Here is a 24,512-nt window from a genome sequence, read left to right as displayed (position 1 = left end):
GAAAGCCTACTACCAATTAAGCATATTAGGTGATGTGCATCTCTGTAATGAGAAGGGGTGTGGTCTAATGACATCAACACCCTATATCAGGTGTGCATAATTATTAGGCAACGTCCTTTCCTTTGGCAAAATGGGTCAAAAGAAGGACTTGACAGGCTCAGAAAAGTCAAAAATAGTGAGATATCTTGCAGAGGGATGCAGCAGTCTCAAAATTGCAAAGCTTCTGAAGCGTGATCATCGAACAATCAAGCGTTTCATTCAAAATAGTCAACAGGGTCGCAAGAAGCGTGTGGAAAAACCAAGGCGCAAAATAACTGCCCATGAACTGAGAAAAGTCAAGCGTGCAGCTGCCAAGATGCCACTTGCCACCAGTTTGGCCATATTTCAGAGCTGCAACATCACTGGAGTGCCCAAAAGCACAAGGTGTGCAATACTCAGAGACATGGCCAAGGTAAGAAAGGCTGAAAGACGACCACCACTGAACAAGACACACAAGCTGAAACGTCAAGACTGGGCCAAGAAATATCTCAAGACTGGTTTTTCTAAGGTTTGAGCCTATACAGCTTGGAGTAAGACAACATGCACGAAGAGGATGATGTGGACAAAATACTCATTTGCCTAATAATTCTACACTCCCTGTATTTTCAGTGGATGGTCAATTGCAAGTAGTAAAAGTAACCAACTTGTCACGTAGAACTTGAGCACATGAGACTCAGAACCTCAACCAGACATGTTTCCTGTGGGAGGCGACCTGTCTCCAAACAAAAGTGGTCCAACTCGGATTGACTGTATCATTTCCACTCAATGCACTGATGTTGCTTTAAAGAGGGTAATCGACTGTGGTTGCAGATCTGGTCCCGGTCTTTAAAGCAACAGTTTCGAAGTCAACAATTTTTTTTTGTTGTTTTTGCACAGAGTTCTAACAATTTTGGTCATGTTGCAGAGTCCGACCATTGTTTACCTGCAGTAAAAGGCAATCTAAACCAGGGACAATGATGTTGGTCAAAAAGAAAACAGGAAAACCAAAACTCAGGCAACTACTACAGGACAGCTGACAGAAGCAACATATTAACAGAGTCAGGGCTGAGCAAACAATAACAAAGATAGACAAAGTAAAAAAAAAGGGAAAAGAACAACATGACATAGAAGGAAAGTGACCTACAACATAAGACAGGAAGTAACTGAGAAGAGAAATATGGAAAACAACATTGACAAGGAACCACACAAGAAACTAGAAAAAGGAGCAGAAAAAAGAAGTGAAAGGCTGAAAGCAGTTATTCCTTACTGCATTTCGTTGCCCTGTACCTGTGCAATGACAATAAAGTTGAATTCTATTCTATTCTATTCTATTCAACACTTCCATTTAAAAAGTGACAAATCATAATGGGGATATTTTCTTATAAGCATATAGCAGTAAGCCACTGCATTTACATTGTGCTTTTTCTTTTTACACTAAATACACATTTACCTTTTTCGTGTTAGATTTTTCACCTATTTTAAGTGTATATCGCTGCACTTAAAGGCTTAATCTAACATACATGCACACTCATTTTTTTTTTTACCAGTTAACCTAACATCCATGCTTTGGACTTTTGGAAGCTAGAGGCAAAGGGGAGAACATGCAAACTCCACATAGAAAGGCCCGAGCCAACCAGGTGACTGAAAACGTAAACACATTTTGTCTTTTTCAATATTTACCAAGATCACAACTTTCCTGAAGCACAATTTAGTAATTAAGTCAGCTAATCAGAGCCACAAAAAGGCTTATCAGGCTATAATTATCACAAGTATATATTATATTAAAACTAATTAAACTTAGTACTGAACAAATTACAGTTCTATGCATAGTTTCATTGTAAGCATTTCCCTATTATGTTAATTTAAAAAATGTAATCTGGGTGGCATTGTACTCTAATGACTTTATTCTTTACTTAATGGATGTTATATTATTTTACTCACTTTATTTAATCAGAAGATTTCAATTTGCAATACTAACTTTTATTGAATCTTGGGAGACAGAAATGCCGACTCTTCAGGAGGCACATACAAATTGCTATGCACTGTGGCAGTGCTCTCGCTTTTTGATTTGTGTTCATAAGTTCTGCATGAACTTGAACTCTGAGCTTGTCCTTTAGTTGATCACTGCTGGGTTCATATTGACCTACTGGGACCACTGCTGGCTTCTGAGATGCTTTCTGTGACCATTCTCAGTCAGTTATCATCTTAAAGGTGACTTTGGTGTGTCTACATGGCAAAAGGAGGTCAATAAGACAGGATCAGTCTGCTGTCAGAAGCTATTGGGATTGAATGGGGTCAAGTTGGAGATTGCGTGCAATCTGTTTGTGATAATACAGTGATTAATTGTGATCAATTTTTGATAATCTGTTGTCTTATATTACAAATTGATCACTGTCTAGACACACAACAATCCACATTAACTACTTACATTCAGAGTCCAGACAGAACCTCTTAAAGCTGAGACAGAAATCTAGGAATCTAGGAATCATGATGCTAATTTAGAAGCAAAATGACATAGGTGCTCTGCAAATTTGCATTTATATAAGAGTATAGCCTGAGTACAACCAGCTGGCAACCAGTTGAGTCAAGTTTCCTATTGTAAAGAGACACAGATGAGTTGCCTTCACTGGAGCACAATGATTGCGATGTGTTGCCAATCTTCCTGAGAGTAATTGCAGTCAGTCCTTATTGGCCCACAACTGTTTTGTGACAGACTCCCACCAGGCAACCTATGCATTTTCTTGCAATTAGAAGTGGTCACCCAGAAGTAGCATGTGTTGCCCTCTCAACCTCTGAGCAACCAGTTGGATGATGCTACTACATTCCGAACACAATAAAAGTCAATGCAGTCCATCAGGCAACAAGAAATCTTTCCTAGTCTCAAGTATGTTGCTGTCCTATGTTTATGAGATAAAGGTTGGTGTCATCAATACAGTTTGCAAACATTTCCAAGGCTTAATTTATTACCTGTTAAATTTCCCCGTTTCTTGTCCCTGATGTAAATGTCCATAGCGTTGTGCAGTCTAGAGTTTGGTGGTCTGGACTTTTGTTGTATAATGCTCTGTTGAACATCGGAATGAGTCTGTTTTAAAAGAAAATCTGATCTAATAAGGTCAAAAATAACTTTCAGTTGCTTTGCTGAGCTACTGCCAGAGTTTTGATTATTACTCTGCAGTGTAGGTTATTACAGGCTGAGCAGGATATCAGGTCTGAGCTTTCCTCCATGCACATCTGCGTTTTTCTGCACTGAAAGTTCGCTATGTGACCTGTGTTCCCTTGCTTTCACAGTAATAACATCAGGGCTCCGGACACAGAGAACACCACATTGCGTGACAGAAAAGCACCTGGAATTACTTCACAGTAACACTGAGCTTTTACTGGAAATTACACAGGCAGGCGGACACACACAGCTTTCACAGAGTGTAGCTGTCAGTGCACAACACTCACGGAACACCACGCTTTCAGGGGAAATTCATATGCACGCACACACACACACACTCACACACACTCACACGCACACTTAGCTTTCATGGTACATTATTGAAAACAGAGACACATACTGTCATGAGCAAATTTAAAAGTACAGACTGAGCTTTCACAATAAATTAGAAACTGCACACACTTTTTACCTCACACTGACTCAGGCAAAGCAAAGGAATCGTTCGGTATCATTAATGATAATTTTGTAATAAAACAGCCAGAGAAGATGGATATTTGCTTCATGCTCTGCACGCAAAACTTGCTAGTAGTGGCAAAGTGTTAGCTTCTGAATAAAATTCAGAGATTCTGATCAGTGTGCATGTTAGCCTAGCCTAATACTTTGACTATTAAATTACACTTTGTTGTTTGGTGTGTTTAGCTTTTTTACTAACTTGTTAGACAGTTAAAAGAAACATACATCTTGTTAGTTAGCATTGAACACTTTAACGATTGTCTTTGTTTGAAGTTGTACATTAGTTGGGATTAGCCCGATTAGATCAGTTACAAAGATGGTTCAGCATTTATAACCTTATTGTGGTTGCTTTGGTCAATAGCAGGTATTTTCCTGTCGTTTGCAAGACAGACAATATATTTTATTAATTATAGACATTAGCTTATTAACCAACAAGCAGAAGAAAACTTGAAAAAGGGCAATGGAAAGTGGAATTTGTGAATACGCACGTGGAAGGGCAACCTTGTCCTGAAACCAACAAATTTCAAAAATGCAACTGTTACTTTAAAGATGCACAGTTTCCATTAAAACTATGGATAACTGCAGAAACCAGCTAGCTACCAAAGAAATCAACAAGAGGTTTTAAGTTGAACAGTAAAGATGTCTTTGTGACTAATTTCACCAGGCAACAAGTACCTCTGTGCCAGCCGGTCAGGCAAGGTCGCTAGCCGGTCCAATCCTGTGTTGTTGGAGCTTTAGCAATCAATTTCACAGCAGCCTCCAGCAACCACTTGTAAAAAGCAAATCATACTAATTACAGTTCAGGAAAGGAAAAAGCCTGAAAGCTTGATACCACATCTATTGTATTATCGGTTCATCAAACCCACAACAAAACACTCATTCTGCCAATGAACAAACATGGGGACAAACAGGAAATCATTGAAACTGAGAAATGTAAAAAGGAAAAGCAATTAATACATCCTAGAAAGGCTCTCGGATAAAAGTATATTTAAGAAGATTTCAGAGTTCACCGACTCTGCTGACCTGATTTTCATTAGGTACATCGTGCAATAGCTTCGGGGCTCTGACTGCAAATGCACTTTCAGTTTTCAGCAACACCCGAGGAAATGATAGACATCTGCCTGAGGCAAGAGGACATGAAGAGCCTTGAGATTCAACTTTAAGATCTTCACATCTAGTTTAAAGGATACTGGGAGCCAGTATGAGGAGGATAAAGCAGGTCACTTTTCTCGGTTACTCTTAGAAGGCTGGTACTGAGTTCTGTGCATGCTGGAGCCATGCTTTGGATTAATGCAATATTAAATTGCTAAAGTGTTTCAATTCAATGTTACAACCAGCAAAAAAATCCAACATGCACATCTTCTTGTTCAACGTGTGTACTTACCTCTTCACTAGAACCTGCTCAGTAAACAAAGGTTAAAATTCTTTATCTTACAATATTTGGGCACCATTTCTTTGTGTCACTTCACCTTAAAGACAACACAAAGAAGGAAGAAGGGAGAGAGAGGGCAGAGAGGTGTGTCATGCGGGTGCTACATATAAAAATGCCCAGTAGGTCTAAATGTCATATATTACACCTCTAAAGATAAGAAACCTTACAAATATGCAAAAAGGTAATGGCTCCATGTAGTCCCAAAGCACTTGGGGGCATACGGGACCAAACGCCGCATCTATCGGGGACTATTTTCAGCGGTGGGTTAATCCACATTTGTTGCCAGTGTTTGTCACAGCAGGATAATGTATGCTATGTGGGTCTGATTGTTCATCATAATAAAGGAACAGTTCAGTGCAACAGTGTCGCTCAGCACAAACAAATATGACACACATGACTCGGAATGCACAAAACGTGGAAGTAGTGTATATTAATTTTTAGTTGGGTCTATACATGAGATTTATTGGCAGAAGAAAACATATATTTAAAATAAATCTAAAAGGAAATGCTGTACTTCTTTGTGTCTACGCTCCTTTATTCAGCTTTCAGCCTCTACAGGTCAGTCGGGTCACACACAAATACACACACATGCACACATACTTTTGTATGTACTTAAGATGCTGGAGATTTTACTCACTCACCCACATCGCTGGAGATTTACAGGAATAAATATCCATTTTAGAGGAATTTGAAGCTAGAGGGCAGACAGGAGCGTGCATGTGTGTTCGTATATGCGTGTGTTTGTGCATGATACAGGCGTTTTTAACGGCAGCTGGCTGAAATGAGCCCTGAAATTGAGTGCAGAGAGAGGGAAAGGAAGACTGAGAGTGTGTGTGAGAGAGAAGCAATGTGTAGAAGAATGAAGCTGAAGCGAGAGAGCGAGCTCAGCAGTCTTCTTCAGCATAACTGGAGGTTAAAAAAGACAGAATAAGAGGATGAGGAGACAGGGGTTATGGAGAATATTTATAAGTGAGATGATAAGGAGAAAGAGACAGATTCAGTTTGCATCGACTCTACATATCAGAAGTGGGCACCAATCCTGCTAATTTCCTGCACAGTATTTTTATTTTTAGACTCTATTGGAGTAGCTCTGCACGAGTCATATCTGAAATAGTTCATATTAAATTTACACTGGGCTTTGTTTCAGCTCCTCGGTTTAGCCTTTGAAAAAAGCAATTTTAGCTCCTCCCTTTATCCCAGCTTTTATCTGATTGGCTACCTTTTGCAAACAGAAGGTCCAATCAACAGGTGGGTGGGGCCTCTTGGGTGCTTTGGCTCACTCTGAGAGCGAGTGAAACTGAGCTCACAAAGATTGCGTAGTGAACATTAACCAGTGTAACAGATGAGATGAGAATCAGATGAGAAAATATTGAGAAGCTTATGAGGTTGACTTTAAAGAGGTTTGCAGATTCTAATATGAAGCCTTAGCGGGTCAATGAAGCAGTTTTTCTTGTGAACACAGATTAAGAACTGTGAACATGCATAAGGCACTGGAGGGTTCAATGATGCCAGCTGAATTGCCAGAATAAAATGCTGACAAAACAAAAACACAGACAGAAGCAAAAGTACATTTTCATATTTATACATATATACATTTTCACAGCATTTTTAGATGTGTGTGTATATTTAGAGCCAAGCTGGGAGAGCCATTATCCCACTGTACAGATGCTGCAATAGCTACCTCTATAGCACAGCAAGGGGCACTCACAAGATAGTCTTCAATGAAAAGGAGTGAATATGCTAAATGACTAAAAACAAACCCCCCAAAAAACTCTTTTTTGCAAATACAGTGTTAATGGGTGTGAAGTGAAATAAAACAGCACCAAATCCTTTAGTTTCTCTTACAAGGAACCAGACATTACACATAAAGGTGTGCATTTGGTTGTTAATGATGGATTTATGACAGAGTACACTCCCTTTGTGCTCCTTTCCAAACCAAAACTATTAGAAGACATTGGAAGTTAAACCTCAGCAGACACTTAGATGTGTGTCTGAGTGAGTGTGTGTGTGTGTGTGTGTGTGTGTGTGTGTGTGTGTGTCTGTGTGTGTGTGTGTGTGTGTGCGCGTGTGTGTTTCTGTGTGTGTGTGTATATATATAAGAAGATAGATTTAGGGTGAGGAGCTCAGTCATTGGTGAGGCCTCCACACTGGAAGTAGCCAGGTGAGGTGGCTTATGCTGCACTCAACAGGAATAAACAGTCTAATGGATAGTCACCCACTGAAAACTCAAAGATCTTAATGAGAACGTCAGCACTCACAGGTGCACATACAGGCCAAAATGACCAGGATGCCCACTAGGACGCCTCCTGAGGGCGACTCTTTGGAATGGCTCAGTGTCCACCCTGCAGGGGCTGGAGGAGGTGGCTGGGAGAGAGAGGTCTGGGCCTCTCTGTTAGGCTATTAATGGTTGTAATAGTGGATGTCCTACATATATAAGCGTATGGATCAATGGTCAGATTCACTCCCTTCCCCCTCTCCTCCACCCCAATTTGATTTAATTTAATTGTGTGTGACATGCATGGATATATTTTATGATTTATGCGCACATTAATAGGCCTATTCTTAGGAGTCCCCTGGGATGATTGGTTTGGGTTTCAGTGATGAGGTAAATTGATTTTTAGAATGTTAGCAGCCATATTTTGCTTTGCTGCGAGTGAGTTTTATGTTGTCTGCATCCATTATCCATAACCACTTATCCTTTGGAGTGTCAAAGCAGAGGGGAGGTTAGAGCTGACCCTTCCATAGAAAAGTGTTTCCTCTCCATGTGGGCTTCACAGTCTCTTATCTGTTACATGTCCTGCGTGCAGCTGGCCTTGTACACACTTGTGCATCAGAGCTATTGGTAAAAAAAATTTCCTATTTTGTTTTGTGTTCCTATAACCTCTTCACCTACTCACAACACCACAGAACTTTTTATCAGTTGTGAGTCACGTTGTGAGTTTCCCTGATGAATCTGAAGGAGGCTGAATAAAAGTTATTTCAAAATGAAGGAAAAAAATCAAATGTACAGTGCTTGTATAAAAATAAGTTTTCACACAGGATGCAGCACCTGTTCTGTCATTCTCAGAAAACAGTTATTTTCCATAGTTTGTCCTGCACAATAACAAGCTGTTGCCGTTACTGAGCATAACCCAAAGTCACCGCTGCGTTCAATTTGGGAGCTTTTGCAGGCGCTGTGGTCAAAGTCAGATAAATCTGCATTGTGTGACCTCCATAGTGAATAAAAACAAGAGGGAAGCAAAATGACCAAAGCTTTTATACTTGCAGGGCGCTGGTACGTCTGCATTGCACTGCTGTTGTGACTCAATCTGAGTATCAGATAGGGTCTATTTTTATTTTAAGGCACCTTGTGAAGCTAATATTTATTTGTAAATTGAGTATTTTAGCGTTTTGAACTGTTGAAGAAAATAATGAAAATTCTGCTGTTCAAATAAACGCAGTTTTTATTTTTATAATTCATAAGTCAGAGAACAGTTAAGTGGTTAAATTGCTGCTTTGGTTGTTTGTTGTGTTTTGTTGACAGAAAATAAGCTTTTTAAAGAATACCAAGTCACTAGAAGGGTAGCTGGTAACCTGTCGGATCCTGTAACAGGGTAAAACAATAAATGCTGAAGCAGATGAAATCTAAATCCTCGGTTTCTGAATAGCATCTTAAGTGTAGCACACTCTGTTTTGCCTCTGTGCTGCATGTATGAGTTATAATACTCCAGTGCATTGTCTTTTGAAATAATCCATATATGCAATACAGACACGCAAAGGTCTGATATCTTGGGTGTAGAATCCTCAGAGCTGAAAACAAACTCCCCTAAAGATCATCCAGGCAGCAGAAACAATATAAATGCAGAGCAGCTTGTAGGAAATGGACAGAGGCTCTTTGTGTGTGTGTTTGTATATGCGTGTGTGCGTGCACAGGTATCATCTGTCGCAGGACAGACTGCAGTGTAATTTTCAGCACTTATTCAGATTGTTTTCCTGCTCTTCTTCTGTGGTGTCTGACTCTATTATTTAGCCCACCCGTCTATTTTCAGCAGAGAGTGACGCTTTACTGCGCAGCGTCGGCTCAGTTTTTTTGGCTGGGTCACCGAGCGGGAACAAATCCGCCCTTCACACCCTGAAATCTCATCTCACAGAGTCAAGAGGAGGTGTGTTAAAACTCCTCCGTTTCGCACTGTGCTTCTTTTTCCCCTCTGATCTTTCTTTTGCTTTCCCTCTCAGTCTTGTTTTTCCTTCTCCGTTTCTTGCTTCTTCCCTTCTTCTCCTTTCATCCTCTCCCTTTTCTTTATCTTCTGTATTTTCTTACTACCTTCTACCATCTTGAATCTTCTTTTCCCATTTTCATATTATTGCATCTGTATTACTTCTTCTTCTTCTTTTATTTCACTATCCTTGTTTTCATTCCCCCTTTTTTCTACAGCATTTCCTCCATTTTCTCCTTGATTGTCTGTCTTTCTCTTGCTTCCCTCTTTCATTTCATTGCACCATAAAGTGTGAAATGTGCGCTTGCAAAGTCAGTGAAGCTTTATTGACAAGTGTGGATGGACAAAAGCATTTAAAGACTCTGTGGGGAGTCGCGACCTCTGACCGCAGGGATAAATTGGATTTCTCTCAGCTTATGACGGAGGAATGGCGAGGAGAGGAGTTGTGACATTTGATGGTATCAGTTTAGTTTCACATGAGTAGCTTTCGGTTAGGAGTTGTTGAGAGATGACATCTTTCCATAATTACCCTTCACACACAGGTACAGTATATAGGTCACTGCACTTTTATTGTTGAAGTGGTGATATGAACACATCATCCATCTAAACTGTGAGTGTGTGTATTTGTCTAGGTGTGCGTGAGTGTGTGTGTGTGTGTGTGCGCGGGCTTATCTTTGCAAGGAATAATTTGAGTTTTAGAGGCATCTGTAGAACATTTTGGATGATCCTCTCTTCAGGACCGACAGTCAAATGGCTGCTCAATAGTTAAGACTTGGTTTTATCGTTAAGTAATGGCTGGGTTATGGACTCCCAGATAGCTGGTCTGAAATCAAATGTGTTTAATGTCCTTCCGATGACAGACAGAGTGGGAAACTGTTTCTGACAGTTTCTGCAGGGAGACACTGAGACTGTTGTTTGGTTTCACACAGACCATAAATCCTCTTTTAGAAGTGGGTTAGCGGTACGATTAAGGTTGGGCTAACCTCTTAACATCCACTTAGATATAGGGGTAAGGTGACATTTTCACCTCATGTTGAACCAGCAGTTTCATAAACTTTTCAAATAAAGCCTCTTACATGCATTTTGGTTTTACAGTTCTTTTTTGCCACACAGGTAAAGGTTCAGGGAGTAGATATGGACCCAGTTCTAATGCCACTGCTCATTCCACACAGCCAAACACTTGGAGGATGTTAAGTGGTTAAACCATAGACTGAAAAGATAGAAAAGATACCTTAGAAGTGTGGCTCTTTAGTTCCCTTGGTCTGTTACCCTACTAAACCTCTTTCCTGATGAGTTCTAGGTCTCAAATGGTAGTTTCAGGGCTTTCTAATACCAGCTGAGGCTCTTTAACCTCATGAGTTAAAATGAGTGTTAGACTTAAAACCTTTTTTGGTGGAGATCGTGAGTGAATTTTGTTTTGAGTCCAAAACCACGTCTCAGAAACTTGATGATAATGTTCATTTTGTAAATCATGGTCCAAATTAGAATTAAACAATAAACTAATAAAACATGGTATGCTTTAATATGGGGTGGGATAGTTGTACAGGTTAGCACTGTTGAATTAGAGCAAGAGGTCCTGGACTTAAATCCAGTCTGGGCCTTTCTCTGTGGAGTTAGCGTGTTGTCTAAATGCTTGCTTGGGATCACAGTGGAAGACATGCCGCTCCTTTTTAAGGCATACCATCTCGTTTCGGTTAGATTAATTGGTAATCCTAAATTAGTCATTGGTGTGATTGTGATTGTGAATGGTTGCAGGTCTGAGGGTGGACCCTACCTGAATATGCTATATTCACCCACAATCATTATAGGTACAACACATACTCTACCTCCAGTGAGGTCTAAGTCATGTGATGACCCCAAACTCTAGTCCAGCCCTAGCTCCAACTCTAAGTTTTGGAGCAAACCAAAATGACTTTGTTGTACCAAAAATAATAATTGTTTGTGATACATGTAAGTTTAATTGATTATTTTCTTTGTAACCTGATTGGCTATACTTGGGAGAACATAGGGTCATGCTATGATAACTTAGACCTCGCAGGTTAAAAATAATCCAGTATGGGTTATTTTGATAACACAGTGCTGTGTCAAATGAGAAGAAATACACAACTGGGTTATTTTGATGCACTACGGTGATTTTAACAATCAACCAAAACATTTTTAATCCATTTTAAGACTATTAATAACGATGCACAGCCCAATGTGTAGATCATACATTTTAAGCAGTGTAAAAGTTTGTAGACCATAACATTATTTCTGCAGCTTTGTCACATTTGAACAGCTAAGGTGTGCTTTACATCTGGGAGTATGTCATAGTTTCATTTTTTCCTGTCTTGGAGGCAGACACTGTAGGACAGGAAAATATGCTTTTCATTTCTAATGGTATACTTTGAGGACATATTATTTTCTTTTCAGTATTTAACTAACTGAAATTAGTGCAGAGATGAAAAACAGTTGATAGTTGATGGATATACATAGTTTGTGTGTATGTATAAGCACCTACAGCATGCCTTGAAAAAGGTCCAGAACATATAGTAAAGTCACTTATCCATGCACAGATTCTGGTGTAGCCACTTAAAAATTGCTATTCTGAGCACCATTTGAATATGTTTGCTTTTCATTATTTTTATAGATACAGATAGATAGAAGACTGAATACAAAACAACCTGACTTCATAGTGTGATGGATTACACAAGGTTTTATCCATGTTGTGGTCATCAAAAAAACATCTTTTCTTCACACTAATTCTCCATATATCCTACTCTACTGCCTCTCAAGACACTGGGTTTGAGTCGAGGAATAGTGGAGGCCACTGAAATCTACAATTAATGTCCTGTTGGTGAGACAAGTTTGAGACTTTAGGTTTCTTTTTGACATGATGCATTATAATTAGAAGATGGTAAATTAGAGGACCCAAATGGTCACCAACAATACTCAAATGGACTTTGGAATTCAAACCATAATTGGTTGTCAATAAGGGGCCAAAAGTGTGTACAAACAACTTTCCCAGCACTGTCCATGCCCATGATTTCATGCTGCTCACGCCAAATTCTGAGGCTACCATCTGTATCTATGTATTCCCAGTTTTTGGTGAGCCTGTACACACTGCAGATTAAAAATTGTTTTCTTGGATGAAAAGTGAAGTGGAAGCTTGCGCCTCAAGAAAAAGCTTCAAGAAAACTTTTGTATTCTACTGGTCATTACAGTTGTGCATATCTGAGATACCCTAACCTTTCTGTCAACTCCAGTGAGTCTAGGTATTCACCTTGCATGAATAAGCAGGTCTAAAGGTCAACCTGATAAATTGCTTTTTAATAAATAACACCATGTCCACAACCTTGGACTCAGGTTTGACGTCAAATAATTGTTGCTGTCCAAATGGTTTGCCTGAAAGTATCGTTATTGCGCAGGGTGGCTATTTTTGTCTAAGAATTATATAGAGACTTTGAACTTCCTGTTAAGTTACGGCATTGACTTTGGGACTCTCAATGACATGAGTTTAAACCTTACAGGCGGTCACCTCGTTATCCATTGAACTGGCCTTGTGACATAGAGCAATTGTCCTTTATTTTATTGCCTATCACAGCTGTTACTGGAGATTTTACTGAGATACATTAAAAGTATGAAGGGAGTTGGGGAAGGGAGGATGGAGCTGTTCAGAAAGTGTGCCTGAAACCTTGATAGTGACATGTAGAAACAGCAGCAATTATTTGACTGAATAAATCCGCAGAGGCACAGCAATATTCTGTGGTTGGTCAATTTGAATGTTAATCATAAGTACAGGTAGGCAGCCTGGAACAAATGGAGTGGTCTTCATGCTGACAGGTGAAAGTCTGAAGAGAAGAGATTAAACTGCTTCACTGCACTTGTCTAAGAGATTTAAGAAAATGACTAAAAATGAATGTTCCAGAACATGCCGTTCATTTTATTTGTATTTTTTAAAAAATTTACTTTTTGCTCAAAAAAGAAAACTTAGACATAATACGGAATATTTAAACCTCTCAAATGAGTTTCAGATAATACTGAATACTGTCAGTGACCAAGAATCTGAACAAGTAGATAGTAAAATGTGAGTAACCTGCACATCCAGAGGAGAGCAGTCATTCTTGATTTCATTCTCATCTTCATTTACTTTTCTTATAATCTGCAAGGTAACATATTTTCATACTGATCTGAGCATTTCATACTTGTACCACACAGAGCAAGAGTTACTGGTTTCCATTTCCATACCTCTCGAGATTGGATGTGTAGTAGATTTGTGGTTCAAAGATTTGCCACGTTCGATAAGGAGGAAATATTAATAATACAGGTGGAAATAACACTCATGGCATCTTTTTGAAGGGTGTCAGACTGAATGATTGTTTTCTTTGTTCCCTGATTGCCAAGACTGAGAAGAACGATTTAATAAAAACAAAAATGACAAATTTCCATTGCCTAGGGCTAGACTTGAGGTCTTTGTTAGCAATGACATAGACCTCAGAGGTTTAAGAAATACCCAGCTGCCAGTCAAAATGCTACAGACGTACAGACTTTGAAAAATGAACTGAATCTTAAGAAACCTCTACATGGCATTAGCAGCTGTCCCACCTTTGCTTTGATTATATTCATACAGTATAAAGGGTAGATTTCTGCTACAGTCAAGCAGTAGTTGTAATAGAAGGTTCAACATGAACAGTCAGCATGAACTCTTTGGTAATGGTACGTGAATCAGTGTTAATGGCCAAGAGTAAATCATCATTACAGTGGGATGCAAAAGTTTGGGCAACTTTGTTAATAGTCATTATTTCCCTGTATAAATCGTTGGTTGTTACAATAAAAAATGTCAGTTAAATATATCATATAGCAGACACACACAGTGATATTTGAGAAGTGAAATTAAGTTTATTGGATTTACAGAAAGTGTGCAATAATTATTTAAACAAAATCAGGCAGGTGCATAAATTTGGGCACTGTTGTCATTTTATTGATTCCAAAACCTTTGAACTAATTATTGGACCTCAAATCGGCTTGATAAGCTCAGTGACCCGTGACCTACATACACAGGTGAATCCAATAATGAGAAAGAGTATTTAAGGGGGTCAGTTGTAAGTTTCCCTCATTTAAATTTCTCTGAAGAGTAGCAACATGGGGGTCTCAAAACAACTCTCAAATGACCTGAAGACAAAGATTGTTCACCATCATGGTTTAGGGGAAGGATACAGAAAGCTGTCTCAGAGATTTAAGCTGTCTGTTTCCACAGTTAGGAACATGTTGAGAAACTGGAAGACCACAGGCTCAGTTAGGTTAAGGCTCGAAGTGGCTGACCAAGAAAAATCTCGGATAGACAGAAGCGACGAATGGTGAGAACAGTTAGAGTCAACCCACAGACCAGCACCAAAGACCTACAACATCATCTTGCAGCAGATGGAGTCACTGTGCATCGTTCAACCATTCGGCACACTTTACACAAGGAGATGCTGTATGTGAGAGTGATGCAGAGGAAGCCTTTTCTCCGCCCACAGCACAAATAGAGCTGCTTGAGGTATGCTAAAGCACATTTGGACAAGCCAGCTTCAATCTGGAATAAGTTGCTGTGGACTGATGAAACTAAAACTGAGTATTTGGGCATAACAAAGGCATTATGCATGGAGGAAAAAGAACACAGCATTCCAAGAAAAACACCTGCTACCTACAGTAAAATATGGTGGTGGTTCCATCATGCTGTGGGGCTGTGTGGCCAGTGCAGGGACTGGGAATCTTGTCAAAGTTGAGGGACACATGGATTCCACTCAGTATCAGCAGATTCTGGAGACCAATGTCCAGGAATCAGTGACAAAGCTGAAGCTGCGCCGGGGCTGGATCTTTCAACAAGACAACGACCTGAAACACTGCTCAAAATCCACTAAGGCATTCATGCAGAGGAACAAGTACAACGTTCTGGAATGGCCATCTCAGTCCCCAGACCTGAATATTATTGAAAATCTGTGGTGTGAGTTAAAGAGAGCTGTCCATGCTCGGAAGCCATCAAACCTGAATGAACTAGAGATGTTTTGTAAAGAGGAATGGTCCAAAATACCTTCAACCACAATCCAGACTCTCATTGGAACCTACAGGAAGCGTTTAGAGGCTGTAATTTCTGCAAAAGGCGATCTACTAAATATTGATTTCATTTCTTTTTTTGTGGTGCCCAAATTTATGCACCTGCCTGATTTTGTTTAAACAATTATTGCACACTTTCTGTAAATCCAATAAACTTCATTTCACTTCTCAAATATCACTGTGTGTGTCTCCTATATGATATATTAATAGGGGTGCAACGATACACAAAATTCACGGTTCGGTTCGATACTTTGGTGTCACGGTTCGATATTTTTTCGATACAAAAAAATGTTCATGCCTTTTTAATTTGTCATTTATTAAAATTATAAATATATATTTTAACTCAAAAGTACAGTTTTTAAATTTAATGTTGCTGAAACAACAAAATAATAAAAAAAAAAATCTATCTGATTGAGAAATCACTCATCTTTGGAAAAGAGAGTTTATTACAGAGAAATGGTCTTTCATAAGAATTCAATTCATTCATTCATTCATAACACATTCATAAGAATTCAGATTTGTTTTCATCTTCTGAGAACTGAACTGAACATTGTGAGAAGAGTAGGAACTTTAAAGGATCATTTTCACATAATATTAATATACCATGTGTGTTTTAATGTCATGGCATTAAAACAGTGTTAACATTCAGATGACTGATATCTGTTTGATATCTGATTGATAACTAAGCTCTTCAGATGCTCTGCTGCTTTTTCTTCTTGGCTGAGATCTTCTTTACCACTCTTCTTCCTTCTTTTCTTCCTTTTTGTCTCTTCCACGTCTTTTCCGTTCCTTATCTGCTCATCTCATCTGTCCTTTGCTCTTTTTGTTGTTTTTTTTCTTTGCTCTGTCTCCTTTGCTCGCCTCCCGCACCTCCCCTCCACCTCCCCCCCGTCGTCCCCCATCCTTTTCCCTGCTTCTCCTTTCCTTTGCTTTCCCCTCCCTTCCCTGGATGAACTGTTAACAGAGCCCACGCCCACTCAGAATCTACCTTCCTTCACACCTCCTCCTCCTCTTCCCCGCCCTTCTCCTGCTCCTTCTGGCACCCCTTTGACTTACTCCTCCTCCTCTGATCCCCCACCAGTGTCCCCCAGCCCAGGCGTTGCCCTCCCCTCTGCCCCCCGCGACCTGGTCCCTGTCCTAGTGTCCAGCCGCTTTGTCCGACTCAGCTGGCGCCCCCCAGAGGAGACCGGAGGAGCTGTTCAAACCTACGGTGTTTATTACTCCCAGGATGGAATCGATAGGTAAGATAAGCCTGATTTTCTTTTTTCTTTATTTCTTTCTTTCTAAAAAATGTGTCTTTGTTTGCTCTGACACGGTCGGTGAATCTGCATTATTTTTTGTAGTTAAAAGCACAACAGATAAACTGGCTGTATGCATGCGCAGGACTGCTTTGAAGTGAAGCACTGGAAAAAAAATTTAATCTTTACCCCTTTATGGAATAGAATAATATAGTCCTTTAGTGTCCTTGTGCATGTACAACAAAATTGTAGAAATGGAGGACCTATTGTTTCACTTCATCCAGAGGGAAGTGGTAATATGGACAATTACAGGAAAAAATTTCATTTTATTAAAAATTTGACAGGTGCCCGCAGTAGGCCATCAGTAACAACGATTAACAATGATTAAAAAAAAAAAATAAGCAGCTTTTTAAAGTTGTGTTTAAATGTTTGTCACATAAGTGCCACCCCATGGGGATAAACAATTAAGACAACGGGAGGTTGGCCGTTATAGGGCCTTGGTGAGTAAATTCCCATAGACAACCATGTTAAAATGGCCAAATTTACAGAAGAAAATGTTGAGAGAAAAGGTTCAAAGTCTGATTTTCAATAATTTTGGGTTACTTTCCCCTTTAAACCAACTGTAGTTGGTATTTTTTTATAACTCTGGATATGGTAAATTATTGCACTTGTCTCAGAATGTAGTTTTAATTGGCTCTCTGACCAATTACATCTTGTGCTGTGCCACTAATTGTAGTAACAGACTGTATTACCGTATTTTTCGGACCATAAGGCGCACAGGATTATAAGGCGCACTGTTGACAAAAAGGTCTGTTTTCATACATAAGGCGCACCGGATAATAAAGAACGTTAAACGAAACAAAACAGCCAGATAAGTCAAACTTTACTCAACTCATTCCTCTTGCTTCCTCTACTTACGTACCATTGATTCATTAATGTTGAATTCTCTGGTAGCTGCTCTATAAACACTGGAACAACAGTATATGTTGTTCCAGCTATGTAACTTTGCACTGTCCACTTTCTGCTGTAACAAAACAAATTTCCCATGTGTGGGATTAATAACGTTTATCTTATCTTACATTAATAATTGCAATTGCATTTGTCAAAAAAAAAACATCGGGAAAAAAGTTAACGTTCATTCTCCAGGTTCACTGTGTTATGCTTTGGTATGCTAACATAGCTGTGTCGCTAGCAATCACTAGCACAGCTGTCATGAATCGCTGTGCGGCAGGCAGGAGTTGGACCCAAAATGCAGGACTCAGGCACGAGGTTTAAACACAAAGAACTCAGCTTTATTCGCTGGCAGGAGAAAGTCATACAAAGCAAACTAAACTGGAAACTCACAAACTAAACTCACAGTGAGACACAGGGAGATCCACACAGAATGAGGGACGACGTGACACTGACTCAGAGAAAGACAGGGTTTAAATACACTGGGAAGTAACGAGGGGAATGAGACACAGAAGGAGGGCACAGCTGGGAGAAATCAGGACTGACGAGACAAGCAAAGCAGGACGCATTCACATAAGACACGGACCATGAAAGTAAAACAGGAAGTATCACACAGAGACATAAACCATAAGGCAGAGGACTCTAAGAACCGAAAGACACAGAGGGGAACTCAAACATGCAGACACAGACTACACAGAACAGAGGGGACACAGAGAAACATGAAGGGCAAGGGATCGAAACTAGAAACCATAGAATAACTCACACAAGTACAATAATACAAACATCACAAGGAACTAAAAACGCTGGGTCAGGAGACCCAGGACCGTGACAACAGCATTATATATCATCTAGCCTAACCTAACTTCAGTAACCCTACAAACGTCACTATTGTGTAGTTTTCTGTCTTCATTCATGTTGGAAGTGATAGCAGAGCTGTACGTTTTATTTTTTTCCAGCAGTCTCTTAGTCAGAACATGATATATCATGCTTAGGTAACTAGTGAAACCAGCAAGCTAACTTCCTGCTAACTTCCTGCTAACTTTCTGCTAACTTCTAATTCCGTTAAATTTGATAAATTCTGTTTTCATGGATGCCTGGATGTTAAACTTAATTGTTACACCTAGTAAAGCAGAAACACTGATCATTTTATTAAAGATGAAAGAATTTACACAGTGTTCGTTTGGGACATGATGCGGACGGAGTTTTGGACCCAGATTACTCTGAGCTGCGAGGCTCATGACTACGGTAGCCATACCACTCAGACAATCCATTAAGCGGTACGGCTTTGTAGCTCAGCAAAGTACTACTGAAACATTTTCTGACAGATTTTTTAGCGCAGTGTACCACATAAAATCGGTTCGAGGTGAGTAAACACAGCCAGAATTCATAGATAAGGCGCACCAGATTATAAGGTGCACTGTCGATTTTTTGGGGGGGAGAAAATTAAAGGATTTTAAGTGCGCCTTATAGTGCGGAAAATACGGTAATAGTAAATGTCTACGAAGGCTGCCAACAGCACTTAAACCTGGTCCTAACTAAGCCTGGTCATTTTTTTATCAGTGCTCATATAAATGAATTGTGTTGACTGTAATAGGGTAGAAGCAGCTAGGGAGAATCAATAGCAATTTAATCAATGTTCACATAGGAAAATAAGAAAATCAACAGCTATACAGACACTATGAGAAAACAATAAATATCAACTGATTAATTGTTCTAATTAGAGAAACCTTCAATCATAAAGTGAAAAAAACATCTCTCAAGCAATGCTAATATTATAATATGTATTATCTCCTATCTCTCACACAACCATAAGCTCTCATTCAGCTCCTCTAGCTGAAAGACACCCAACTTTGGCTTTATAGTTACAAGCTCTATAGACACAGACACAATCCTGCACCTAACTAGACGTAGGATTTGGGGTTTGGGTGATAGTAGCAAGAAAAACAAGGTGGAAATCCTTGACGCAATTACCCAGATCCCAAAGTTTTTCCTAGAATATTTTACTTATTGTTATTTAAACAAAAGGAGAATTTTAAAAAGAGAAGCATGAGAGATGAACCCCTTTCTGATTATTTCTTTGAAAATGGATTAACTGGATAACTATTAAAGTATACATTTTAATTCTTTATTTGCATATATATGTTTAAAAAAATCTTCATTTGCAAAGTTACAAGAGCCATAAATGCTTAGTTCAGGTGGGGAAACGATGTAATCACAGTATTGTAAGATGGTGAAAAATATCTCCTCGCCTAAAGAACGGTCAAGGTGATAAAGGATTGAAGAAAGAGAATCATTGCATAAGCAAAACGATTTGGTGACCCCATATGTGACAGAAAAGCTGAGATGCGCTTTTTTAAAACACTGAACATTTCTGTGGCTTTCAAACCCCAAAATGCACAATGCCAAAAATTTTAATATATGTAATATAATGGGTAAAAGAGTGCAAATTGTAACCACCATATAATGCTGTGATTGCAGGCAACCTCTAACTCTCTATGAATAGTACTCATAACCACTATTCACTGGTCATGACAGTTTACGTTAGGGCTGTTCGATATAGCGATATATATCGGATGACGATATGAAAACGTCAATCGTTTCATATTACCCTATCGTTTGTTTCGTGGTGTCGCAAAATAAATTGTTTACTGCAATATTTTTTCATCGTCTTGATGGTTTGGTTATGAAAAGTCTGACATGGACTAAAATTATGCAAGAAACCATCCCCACCTCAGACTCAAACACCGCAAACCTCTTCTACCACCTACGCAAGAGTCACGTAAAAGAGTATGGAGAGAGTTTATGGATGAGAAGCAAAAAAAGAAACATCAGGTGCTCAAAATAAACCTTAGACTCATGCTTTTCCCCGCAGCACACCATGTAATGAATACTGACAAAGAAAATGGCACAAGCTTACAAACTTATATCTAAAAATATTCAGTTTCATGCATTGGTCAAAGAACTGGACTCCAGGTACACAACGCCAAGCTGAAAACACTTCACGCAACTCGAGTTTCCCTAGATTCCCAGAATTTACAGAAAGTGTAAAATTTTTGTGATATATATCGTTGTCAGGATGATAAATGTCTTATATTGGGATATGAGATTTTGGTCATATCGCACAGCCCTAGTTTGCATATTAATAATCGTGAAACGTAGCACATGGCTATTGTTAGTCAGTGGTGTTAGTTTCAGTTATTGGTCTTATCTTTGGTAAGATGCCATGTCATTATAAAGTAGTTGCCAAGACATTTCACACAAATCCTGAAGTCATGTCTTGTGGCTCCAAATGAACTATCTGCAGATTGGTAGAGCTGCGTGGGCACATCCTCTGGCAACCAGGATGTGACCACGCACATTAATATCTGTATAAAGTCTCTATATTATCCAATAAGAAGTGGATGAGGTATTTTTTGCCTGGAACAAACTGGCCAGCAGTGACATTGTTTTACAGAGACTTGCTGCTTACTCGGCTGAAAAAGATAGACGAACTCAAGTTGTTGACTCAAAGGCATCTGCAACCAATATCCTGATTTAGCAGTTGTTAGCTTATAAAGGGATAAAAGTCTGATGGTACAGAGTTTTATACTAACAGTGTGTAAAAGACAACAGTGCATTTCTTAGATCACGGCTCTGGTGCACACAGCAGCTCAAAGCACTGAGTAGAAAAAGCTCTGGGTGACACATTGGTGACTCCCCTGCTGGTGTTAAATGGTTACCTCTGACAGTCGGGGCTCCAGCTGAAGGCTTTCACATCCAGGCTTTTAAGCTTTGTTACCTCAGAGACAATCTAGGCCTGCAGAGCTCTGGGCCTCTGAACGGTAGGCTGGACAAAAGAGCCACTGAAGTTTGTGTCATGAAACGATTCGATTGAGAGATTCTGTCAGTCCTAATGACTTACAGAAGGAATAGAGGCAGAGGTTTTGTCAGTTCTAATGACTTTGAGAAAAATGCCGAGATGGGTTTTGTCAGTGCTAATAACTTGCAGAAAATGAGAGGGGAGGGAGACTGAGAGAGAAAACAATGAAAGATTACAAAAGAAGGGGAATTGGCTGGGGGGAAGGGTGAGAATGACTTTTTTTGTCAGCTGTAATGACTTCCTGGAAATATATTGACAGCAAAATAGAGAAATATCTGGGCAGATCAAGAAAGAAAATGGAAAAGAAAGAAGGCAGAAGGATGAAAAGATGTTTTGAGTAGACATCCATACGAGTCATCACACCTCTTTCCAGAGCAGGTCATACTGATTACTGTTATTTTCAGGATATGTTAGGGTTCTCATAATTACCATCATTTTACATGCCAATGATACCTACCGTATTTTCACGACCATAAGGCGCACTTAAAAGTCTTAGATTTTCTTCAAAAAGTACGGCGCGCCCTATAGCGCAGTGCGCCCTGTGTGTTGTAAGGAGGACGTAGTAGAGAACACCATGAGAACGCTAAAGGGTGAAGTGTGGGCGTTGATCGTATATACCGGACAATCGCACATACCTGTATAAAAGGACAGGTATGTGCATTATGTGGAACATCGTTGTTTTAACAACCCTGAAAATGGCAAAGAGACACGCTTATGAAGCACAGTTTAAACTGAAGGCCATCAGCTATGCGGAGGAACATGGAAATCGAGCAGCGGCGAGAGAATTTAAGATTAACGAATCGATGGTTCGCAAATGGAGGAAGCTAGAAAACAAGCTCCGGCAGGTCAAGAAAACGCAGCTGAGTTTCCGCGGACATAAGGCGAGGTGGCCCGAGTTGGAGGAAAGACTCGAGCGGTGGATCATCGAGCAAAGAACGAGCGGGAGAAGCGTTTCGACGGTCACCATTCGGCTAAAAGCAGTTTCACTAGCTGAAGAGATGAACATTGAACATTTCCAAGGAGGTCCGTCTTGGTGCTTTCGTTTTATGAAACGGTGCCATTTTTCCATCCGGACCAGGACTACGGTAGCGCAGCAACTTCCAGCGGATTATAAGGAAAAGCTGGCCATCTTCCGCTCCTACTGCAGCAAACACATCGGCGACAAAAACATCCAGCCCAGCCACATCACAAACATGGACGAGGTCCCGCTCACTTTTGACATCCCGGTGAGTCACACTGTGGAGAAGAAGGGGACCAGCACGGTAGCGATACGCACAACGGGGTATGAAAAGTCTTCTTTTACTGTTGTGCTTGGCTGCCATGCTAATGGACAGAAACTGCCGCCTATGGTGATTTTTAAGCGAAAGACTTTGCCTAAAGAGAAGTTTCCAGCAGGAATCATCATTAAGGCAAATGAAAAGGGCTGGATGGATGAGGAAATGATGAAAGAGTGGCTGAGGGAGGTGTATGTAAGGAGACCAGGTGGTTTTTTCCACGCATCACCATCGCTCTTAATCTGTGACTCTATGCGTGCCCATCTCACAGCCGATGTGAAAAAACTAGTGAAACAAATGAACTGTGAGCTTTCTGTCATTCCGGGAGGCCTGACAAAGGAACTCCAACCGCTGGACATCGGTGTGAACCGCCCGTTCAAAGTAAGGCTGCGAGCGATGGATGACCGATGGAGACCACAGTTTCACCAAGAGTGGAAGGCAGCACCGGGCGAGTTACGCCACAATTTGCCAATGGATTGTAGATGCTTGGGCTAACATGTCTGCTGGCACTGTTGTTCGAGCTTTCGCAAAAGCCGGCATCGTTTCCGAAGAGCCGCACGGCACGGAAAGTGACTCTGACAGTGAAGAAAGTGAACCTGGCATGTTTGATGGAGATTTAGCGCAGCTGTTCAATTCAGACACAGAGGATGAGGACTTCGATGGGTTTGATTGATGATAAAAATGTGAGTACCAAACTTTGTTTTGCTCCTGCTTTATTTTTAAATATGCACACTTGTATGCTTGTGTGTTGTTGATGATGATGATTACCGGTAATAGAAATGTGAGTAAGGTACCGAACTCAGGTTTGCTCCCGCTTTATTTTTAAATACGCATATGGTACTTGTATGCGCCCTATAATCCAGTGCGCCTTATGTGTGTGTTAAATACAGTAATGGCACACATAACTGAGACTGCGCCTTTTAGTACAGTGCGTCTTATGGTCGTGAAAATACGGTACTCCTTTCTCTTTTCTTTCTCTCTTAATGTTCCCCAGCAATAGCCGTTATTTTGGACTCAATTAGCAATAAAATTAGAACATGTCCTTATACATAGATGCTGTGAGACCAATAAGATGCACAGTTAAATGTAGCCTAAAGCCTTTGACAGGAACTACTATAGGTTTCACTTCAGTTAACCCACGTGACAGGTATTGAAACTTAATGTTAGTCATTATTAGTCTCTGGTTCTCTTCCACAGTGTGTCGTTTGCCCTGTATATGACTTCCAATACCTGAGCCTAGTTCTGCTTGAAGTTTCTTCCTGTTAAAAGGGAGTTTTTCCTTCCCACTGTTAGCAACTACAGGGGTTCATTTGCTAGTTTGGGTTTCTCTCTAATACTGTGGGTCTTTATCTTACAATATAAAGCTCCTTGGGTCAAAGTAGTGGATCAACAAAGATGTCTCTATATCGTTTACTACATGCTTGTTGAAATAGCAAAATGGTGAAAAAATAATACGAAATAGTTTGAGTTGAGAGTTGAGATGATATAATTCTGATCTTCAAGTTGCAGTGGATGTAAATCCCTTTGACACATTTCTGGTATTTAATTGTACCAAGATAAGTACTAATACAAGACCTGACAAAAAGGGGTATTGGGATATCCCCTGGTATATCAAAAATAAATAAATAAATAAATAAATAAAAAAAATAAAATATATATATATATATAGTGTGAAGCAGCGGGAATGAGGATCAGCACCTCCAAATCCGAGGCCATGGTTCTCAGCCGGAAAAGGGTGGAGTGCCCACTCCGGGTCGGGGATAAGTTCCTGCCCCAAGTGGAGGAGTTCAAGTATC

At 39.9% G+C, this 24,512-nt stretch overlaps 1 protein-coding gene across 1 annotated transcript in view; it reads left to right on the top strand.

The window, feature by feature from the left end:
* The window catches only part of dcc (DCC netrin 1 receptor), a gene marked incomplete at its 5' end in the record, with an annotated part of 257,227 nt that overhangs the window by 89,155 nt on the left and 143,560 nt on the right, over positions 1-24,512 (top strand). Inside the window, one exon of the mRNA XM_014341226.2 lies at positions 16,476-16,635. Within this exon, the coding sequence (XP_014196712.2) occupies positions 16,476-16,635 (160 nt within the window). The remainder of the gene's footprint in view (positions 1-16,475; positions 16,636-24,512) is intronic.

This window comes from Haplochromis burtoni, unplaced genomic scaffold (genome assembly GCF_018398535.1).
Source record: "Haplochromis burtoni strain Fernald_Lab_line unplaced genomic scaffold, NCSU_Asbu1 Contig_449, whole genome shotgun sequence".
NCBI lineage: Eukaryota > Metazoa > Chordata > Actinopteri > Cichliformes > Cichlidae > Haplochromis > Haplochromis burtoni.
Note: the sequence above shows the minus strand (reverse complement) of the source record. Positions and strands in the feature narration are given on the sequence as shown.